Source organism: Lactuca serriola, chromosome 4, assembly GCF_051521515.1.
Source record: "Lactuca serriola cultivar US96UC23 chromosome 4, Lser_US96UC23_V15, whole genome shotgun sequence".
Lineage (NCBI taxonomy): Eukaryota > Viridiplantae > Streptophyta > Magnoliopsida > Asterales > Asteraceae > Lactuca > Lactuca serriola.
In genome coordinates, this window is record NC_136411.1 from 387,192,351 (window position 1) to 387,201,675 (window position 9,325).

The 9,325-nt window shown below is 36.2% G+C and overlaps 1 protein-coding gene across 1 annotated transcript; it reads left to right on the top strand.

Moving 5' to 3' along the window:
- Positions 1–508: 508 nt before the first annotated feature.
- On the top strand, positions 509–8,360 carry LOC145097807 (ABC transporter B family member 19). Its single transcript, XM_079035446.1, has 9 exons — positions 509–1,011; positions 1,260–1,314; positions 1,656–1,831; positions 2,068–2,268; positions 2,362–2,621; positions 2,700–3,016; positions 3,524–4,570; positions 4,649–4,890; positions 6,939–8,360. The coding sequence occupies exons 1-9, from the start codon at positions 760–762 to the stop codon at positions 8,145–8,147; spliced, it is 3,759 nt and encodes a 1,252-aa protein (XP_078891572.1). The 5' UTR covers positions 509–759; the 3' UTR covers positions 8,148–8,360.
- The last annotated feature ends 965 nt before the right edge of the window (positions 8,361–9,325 follow it).

Here is a 9,325-nt window from a genome sequence, read left to right on the forward strand (position 1 = left end):
ACTTAATAATTAGATATAAGATGTGTTTGTCAAAATTAACCACTAACTAAAAGCTATAACTTTTATTTACATGAAAATGTTAGGAGGAAAATAGTTTTAACCTTTTGACTAATGTAAAATAACACAAAGATAAAATTATAAAATTTAAAAATTAAAAGTATCATAACTAGTTGAATTAATTTTTAAATTGGAAGCTTTTTATTTAAATAAAAGCTTTTAAAAACGTTACAAAATTCGTTGTTGAACAACTAATATCTTAGACGTCGAAGTGCTTTAATGGAGTGGAGAGGATATAAAAGAAAAAGATAAATTTATTCAATGTATAAATGTAAAGAATTAAAATGACCAAGTTTGTGAAACAAGATTTATAAAATGTTAAAAACAATAAAACCCAAATAATATTTTATTTATCTAGCATTATAAATGAAATTCCATTTTTGTCCTTTGGCTTGATACCTTTTGTAAACCAGGGTTAAACTCCCCCTCCTTTTATATAACCCAACTTCACATTCACTCTACTCTCAAAAACAAACACAGACCCAAACACACTCTCTCGTTTGACCAAAACTCCAGTCTCGTGGACCACACACCATTCCTCACTAAAACACCGAGCACCGCCACTGCTGATTCCTAGATCTCTCTCTCCTTTACAAGCTCTTCTTTCATGGCGATTGAGTCGTTTTCGACTTTTCTCTCGATTAATTTGTAAAATAAAGTTTGACAGAAAGGCTTTCCGGTATACAAACGGAGTTTTGTAAAATGGCGGAGACGACGGAGGCGTCCAAGGCAATGCCGGCGCAAGCAGAAAAGAGAAAGGAGCAGAGTATTCCCTTCTACCAACTGTTTTCATTCGCGGACAAGTTCGATTACGCTCTCATGATTTTAGGTAGCATCGGTGCCATTATTCACGGATCTTCCATGCCTTTCTTCTTCCTCTTGTTCGGACAAATGATTAATGGCTTCGGAAAAAACCAATCGGATTTGAACACCATGACTCACGAAGTTTCAAAGGTTATTCATCATCATCAACATCATCATCATCATTGTTATTATTATTATTATTATTATTATTATTATCTCTCCAGAGTCCAGATTAAACGAGCTTCTTCTTTTTCAATTTTGTGAGGATTTTCACGAAAAAAAATGCTATCTAGTGACTAGTCTGAGTCAGTGGATTAAATATTTATTGTTTTTCAATTTTCGGTGCGATTAATCACAGGTTTCAGATCTGAATATCTATTTACTCTAATTTAATGCAGTATGCTCTGTATTTCGTCTATCTCGGATTGGTAGTGTGCATATCGTCATACGCAGGTGAGAAGCTAAACTCGATCCGTTGTTGTCTCTCTTTTATTTTATATATATTAATATTAATTAATAAACATCGGTTGCCATAAATTTTTGATTTCACACTTCATTATTGAAAAATGCTTATTTTAGCCAGTTCACAAAGGATCATGTGCACGTGGGTTCCTCGTTATCTCTTGTCCTTTTCGTCACGCACTTGGTCAAAATTTTCAATAATTTTCTAATACATCACAAACATCTCCATCACTTTCGAATTCTAGCTTTTGTTTATGAAAATGAAATCGATCATGATTAATTATTATTATATAATTTGTTGATTAATTATGTTTAAAATTGTGTATGAACAGAAATCGGATGTTGGATGTACACCGGAGAAAGGCAAGTGAGCACGTTGAGGAAGAGATATTTGGAAGCAGTTTTAAAACAAGACGTTGGATTTTACGATACAGATGCAAGAACAGGAGATATCGTTTTTAGTGTCTCCACTGATACTCTACTTGTCCAAGACGCCATTAGTGAGAAGGTAATCTCTCTTTTCAACTTTTCCTTTTGAACACATCTACTGGTTTTAATTCCAGAGATGTTGATGGATAATTTGTTACGAGCACCTGAAACAGAAACATAAACAGACTCCATTAATGGCGGGGATGTGGGGTCCAATAAACAACGTCATACATATCTCAATATTTCATTCGCCATATTAGCATACTTTGAATCATCTATCTCGATAAAGAAACCTAACTGTTCCCCTTTCATTAGGTGGGAAACTTTATCCATTATCTCTCGACATTTTTGGCTGGATTGGTTGTTGGTTTCGTTTCCGCATGGAAGCTAGCTCTTCTAAGTGTTGCAGTGATCCCCGGAATCGCATTTGCAGGTGGATTATACGCTTATACTCTTACAGGTCTCACTTCCAAAAGCCGTGAATCCTATGCCAATGCTGGCATCATCGCTGAACAGGTAATCTACTAATCTGAAATCTGAAATCTTAATAAATTAATTCACTTACTTTATATGATCATATATTAATCGACTATTGTTATTAATTAACAGGCAATTGCACAAGTAAGAACAGTGTATTCATATGTGGGAGAAACCAAAGCACTCGATTCATATTCAGATGCAATACAACACACTCTCAAATTGGGATACAAAGCAGGAATGGCAAAAGGATTGGGATTGGGATGCACATATGGAATCGCATGCATGTCATGGGCACTTGTGTTTTGGTATGCGGGTGTGTTTATTAGGAATGGGCAGACAGATGGTGGAAAAGCATTTACAGCAATCTTCTCCGCCATTGTTGGTGGCATGTAAGCTTTTTTACTATAATAATTGTTTCTTCAAAAACCCAATTTTTTTTTAAATTTTAATCAAAATAATCATAACAGGAGTTTGGGTCAGTCGTTTTCGAATCTTGGAGCATTCAGCAAAGGGAAAGCTGCTGGATATAAATTATTGGAAATCATTAAGCAAAAACCGACTATAGTTCAAGACTCTACTGATGGGAAATGTTTGACCGAGGTCAACGGGAATATTGAATTTAAGGAGGTGTCTTTTAGTTACCCTTCAAGGCCCGATGTTCTTATCTTTAAAGAGTTTTCCATTTTCTTCCCGGCTGGAAAGACAGTTGCGGTGGTTGGTGGTAGTGGGTCCGGTAAAAGCACAGTTGTTTCCCTAATCGAACGGTTTTATGACCCTAATCAAGGTATATCTTTAATCTTACTACCTGTTTCTTTTTTCTTTTTCACTTAATAAGCACTTCTTAATGAGTTAACTATTCAGACTCTCCTTTTTTTTTTTTTTTTTACCTCCCTACCCTTTTGCCATCTGTTATTTGGCATCACTTAAATGGTCATTTACTTATATTCAGAATTCTCATTGTAAAAAAAACCTAATACAAAATGGTAAAAATAGTCATTGACTCACATTGATGATTCATCAAGTCAAAACAAGAAACGTATTGTGTGTACGTAAGGGTAAAATGGTCATTTACTCACTTTCCGAGGGATGATTCTGTCCAACAAAAGAAACATACTTTGTGTTACAAAAAAGTAAAATGAACATTTACTCACATTTAGATGATTTTTTTGGTTCGAAAAATAGAAACATATTCGAATAGGATACGGGTAAAATGGTCATTTATCCATATGCAGATGATATCATTTATCCATTAAGCACTTAATTCATACAGCTAACCTCCCGCATTATGCAGGACAAATCTTGCTAGATGACGTGGACATCAAAACCCTCCAACTAAAATGGCTTCGCGACCAAATCGGTCTAGTCAACCAAGAACCCGCACTCTTCGCCACCACAATCCTCGAAAACATCCTCTACGGAAAACCCAATGCCACCACATCCGAAGTGGAAGCCGCCACGTCAGCCGCCAACGCGCATTCCTTCATCACCCTCCTCCCAAACAGCTACAACACCCAAGTCGGCGAACGCGGAATCCAACTTTCCGGTGGTCAAAAACAACGCATCGCAATCGCAAGAGCCATGTTAAAAAACCCTAAAATCCTCCTCTTAGACGAGGCCACATCAGCACTCGATTCCGCCTCCGAAAACATCGTCCAAGAAGCCCTCGACCGCCTGATGGTCGGAAGAACCACCGTAGTAATCGCGCACCGCCTTTCCACCATTAGAAACGTCGATTCCATCGCGGTAATCCAACAAGGACAAATCATCGAAACCGGGACCCACGAGGAACTTATTTCCCGCCCAGGGGCGTATTCGTCATTAATCCGGTTCCAAGAAATGATCGGAAACCGCGATTTTTCAAACCCGTCGATGACTCACCGGACGCGGTCATCGCGGTTGAGCAATTCATTGTCTACAAAATCTTTAAGTCTTCGATCCGGAAGCTTAAGGAATTTGAGTTATCAGTATAGTACGGGTGCGGATGGGCGGATTGAAATGATATCGAATGCGGAAACGGATCGGAAAAACGGAGCTCCGAGTGGGTATTTTTTTAGGCTTTTGAAAATGAATGCACCCGAGTGGCCGTATTCGATTATGGGTGCAATTGGGTCGATTTTATCCGGGTTTATTGGTCCGACTTTTGCGATTGTGATGAGTAATATGATTGAGGTTTTTTACTTTGATAACCCTGCGAGAATGGAGAGAAAGACAAAAGAGTATGTTTTTATATATGTTGGAGCTGGTTTATACGCGGTTGTTGCGTATTTAATCCAACATTATTTCTTTAGTATCATGGGTGAGAATCTCACTACACGAGTTCGAAGAATGATGCTTTCAGGTATATAAATAAATGGTTTACATGTATTTTATTTTTTAGACAAAAGTTTTACTAATTTTTTTTTTGTTTTGTTTATAGCGATAATGAGAAATGAAGTTGGGTGGTTTGATGAGGAGGAGCATAACTCGAGTCTAGTGGCAGCGAGGTTAGCAACAGATGCAGCAGACGTGAAATCCGCGATAGCTGAGAGGATCTCTGTTATATTACAGAACATGACGTCACTTCTCACGTCATTTGTAGTCGCTTTCATTGTCGAATGGAGGGTTTCACTTCTGATTCTCGCTACTTTTCCTCTTCTTGTTCTCGCCCATTTTGCCCAGGTAAACTGAATGCCTTTATTACTGTTCCATATAATATTATAATATTAATCTAAGTACGAACTGAAATCACGCATGCTGCCTCCAGATAAAGTTGACCATAGTCAAAATTGAAATTGCATCGGTTTTATTGATAATCTCGAATCTTGATTTTGGGTGATATTATCTTTGATATTAAACGACAAGAATGTAGATTCAGTTTCAAAGTGGCTTGCATGTGCTTTCCTCAATTCCTGTTCATACTTTCACAAAACTCTTGCTCCAATAAAGGATCTATATTCTATACCACTTTTGCATTTGGAAAGTTCAAAAAACACTATCTTTCAATAACAAAATGTATTTTAATATTTACATAAACAGTTCATTACAAATTTGGCTGATACGATATATTCAAATTAATAGGTTTAGTCCAAATTGTCTCAATGGTTTCATTTTATTGAAATTATTCTGGTCTCTGGGTCTTGTTAAATCTAACTATTTAGCTCGTAGTTTTAGTAAATGACTATTTTGTCCTTGGTGAAAGTTTTTGGTAAATTTTTACTGTGAGGTAAAATAAAAAAGCAAAGGAAAATAAAAGAGGACATGTGAATGCAGAATGCTACTACATTTACTGTGATGTCCATACAGAATGGCAGGGGAGATTCCTAGCCCGTGATCGTTGCACTTTCTTCTAGAAAAACCATTATTTATTATTATACTTTAAAAATAAATAAATTATTATTCAACTTTCGCTCTTCTATTTATAATTTCTATTGAAGCCTGAATTGTCAGAGCATTTATGCATTTGGAAAATGGACTGTGTTGTTGGGCCCCAAAGCCTTCATACACCAGTACACCACGCTCTCTTATTGATCATATTCTTCCTTCACAAATCTAGTCAAATTGATTGCGATTGTGGACACTGTAGTACTCATACATCAACAGGGTTAGCCTTGTTTTTTTTTTATCGTATGAAATAGTACCGGTTATTTGCTAAAAATATAATAGTTATAAATTTTCTTATTAATATATATAGCAACTTAAATGAAACAATTTTGCAAGATAAAAAACCTATGATTTTCTAATAATATGAACAATTTTGTAGTATTAATTTCGCAGCATAACCAACAAAACGACTTCATTTATTTTTGTTTTTTTAATATTTTTTGTGGGGTATACAAAACAGCAAATTGTGAATGTTGCAGCAAGCAAAAAAGTGATGGTTATTTGTATATGCGTAGTGGCTAGGCTAAATTGTTTTTTCTCATATTTTATTATATAAACTGTTATGTTCATGCATATGAATTTAAAACAATTGTTTTTTAATAGATAAATTTTTAGCTACTATGTGCTTATAAATAATTTCTTATATTTTGCCTTGTATATTGAGCAACTACCACCTTACTAGAGGTATGTGTCCTTTTGTCCCCATACCATTTACTTCTTAAACACTTCAGGGTCCCAGACGTGACTTACTTTTAACTTGTCAACTTTACTTCAAACCAAGGGTAGTTTTGTCATTTCCGTTTTCCACAATCCTGAAAAACAAGACTTGTTTAAAAGTTTTTTTTATTGATGTTTATTTAATTATTTAATTATATTTTAGCTGTAATATTTGTTATTTGTTATATCATATTATATATCACAATAGCGTTCCTATATAAAACATACAATTGACATATATATTCCAATACATAAATGTGTAATATTTGTCGACATTTATGTAAGTATTTTTATTTAATTAAATAGTTGTAAAAATACGATAAATAATCATAAATGAATCAATTATCTTGACGACACTTTTATAATGACCATAATTTATGAAATTACTGTAATAAACTAGATGTCAGTCGAATTGGTAAAAAAAAACTACTAAATATAAGGGTTATTATTTAAATTTATATAATTTACGGTAAAATATGCACTTGAAAGTTAGAATGTTGTTTTTGATGTTAAAATTATGTTGATAGGTTGGAAATGAATCTTCCTTCACACAAAACTGCTACATAATTTTGATGAAAAAAAATGATATAATATTGTCGCTAATTCCTGTCTTACTTTTCAATTTACAGCAACTTTCTCTCAAAGGCTTCGCCGGAGACACAGCAAAAGCCCACGCAAAAACAAGCATGATCGCCGGAGAAGGAGTAAGCAACATCAGAACAGTAGCAGCCTTCAACGCCCAAGACAAAATCCTCTCCCTATTCTCCGACGAACTCCGTCTCCCCCAAACACAAAGTCTTCGCCGGAGTCAACTTTCCGGCATCCTATTCGGCATCTCACAGCTCTCTCTCTTCGCATCAGAAGCCTTAATCCTGTGGTACGGCGCCCACCTCGTTACCAAAGGCCTCTCCACCTTCTCAAAAGTCATCAAAGTCTTCATCGTGTTGGTGATAACTGCAAACTCGGTAGCTGAGACTGTCAGCCTCGCCCCGGAAATCATCCGGGGTGGTGAAGCCATCGGTTCGGTTTTCTCGATCCTCGATCGACAAACCCGAATCGACCCAGACGATCCCGATTCCGACGTGGTCGACACTGTCCGGGGAGAAATCGAGCTTCGTCATGTCGATTTCTCGTACCCGTCGAGACCGGATGTTCCCGTTTTCAAAGACTTCAGTCTGAGAATCCGGTCCGGTCAGAGCCAGGCTCTGGTCGGACCGAGCGGGTCGGGAAAAAGCTCGGTCATCGCATTGATCGAGCGTTTCTACGACCCGACCGCTGGAAAAGTTATGATTGACGGAAAAGATATCCGACGGTTAAACCTAAAATCTCTCCGGTTAAAAATCGGTCTAGTCCAACAAGAACCTGCGTTATTCGCCGCCACGATAATGGAAAACATCGCGTACGGGAAAGCCGGAGCCACCGAGGCGGAGGTTATCCAGGCGGCAACCGCCGCTAACGTCCATACATTCGTTTCCGGCTTGCCGGAAGGTTACAATACTCCGGTCGGCGAACGCGGTGTTCAACTCTCCGGCGGGCAAAAACAAAGAATCGCGATCGCTCGAGCCGTTTTAAAAAATCCAGCGATTCTGTTACTAGACGAAGCGACGAGCGCATTGGACGCTGAGTCAGAGTGCGTCCTTCAGGACGCACTCGAGCGGTTGATGAGGGGTAGGACGACTGTCCTTATTGCACACCGTCTGTCGACCATCAGAGGGGTCGACAGTATTGGTGTGGTTCAAGATGGGAGGATTGTTGAACAAGGTAGCCATGGGGAACTTATTAGCCGACCCGAAGGGGCTTACTCTAGGCTCTTGCAACTACAACAACATCGTATGTGATTGTGATGTAACTTTTAAGAGTTAAGGGGTGGTTTTACGTAGAAGAAGGAAAATAGTAAATTGTGCATGTCTTTTTTTGGGGTTTCCAGTCGTTATGTTTGGTCGATTGGTTACATATTAACTACCCTACCCCCAACACTTTGTAATTGAATGCTTGTTGTGTTTATTAATTTTTTATAATCCTTTATAATGGATGGTTTTATATTTTTGGTATGAACTATTAAAAATTAAGGACATGTTTGCTTTATAGGTTGTTATCAAACCCCACAGGATTAGAATTCGGTATCTGGGTTCGTGGAGTGCTTGAATTCAATTCCTTTTGTTGTTCTATTTATTAAAAGACCAGAATATACAATATGACTTTTATTATTGAGTTTCATTCCCAAACTAACGTTATAAATCATGATTTCTTCATATTCAATTTATTTATAGCTTTCTTTCAATTTAAAAGAAAAACATTTTATGACCTAGATAGCTTTTAAAAGTTTAAAAATAAAACAAAACAACTAAATATTATTTCCTTAGGTAAATGATGTGATTTGTAGAAAATTCGTATGAATTTTGGTTAACCTCGTATGTAGGTAACAAACAACTTAACTTTTTTTACAAAATATAATTGATTAGAAAAACTACAATAGAGAGATAACGAACTATTTGTCTTCATTTACAAAGTACTCTGAAAAATCATTATAATGATATTTACAATGTTACAGTTGATTGTCTACCTTCTGACGCCATTTTTTAAATTGATAGTGTTTTGTGAAAAAATTAGGTAGTTGCCAATTTATGATATTAACTTTATGAATTTATTACACAACAAAATCAAATAAAAATCAATAATCATAAAGACAGATTATTGAATCTGGAGTTCTATTAAAGTATCTATAGATCCGGCTATTGGGTCTAGCATTAACGACGTCTGTGATAATATCTGCTTTAAAAGTTATACTCGTTTAAAGTTGAATTTTGTTATCACATATATGTTTTCATTTCACTTGTTCATGTATCTTAGTTTGAACACATTTATAATGTATAAGATTGGATAACATGTTAGTGGGTATAAACATAATGCATGTTAAAAGTTTATAGACAGCAAAAAGGAGGTAATTGATTGATCATATCCCATCTTTTTCGAACCCCATGTGGCTTGCAAGTGTTCTTTCTCTTTTTCCACAATT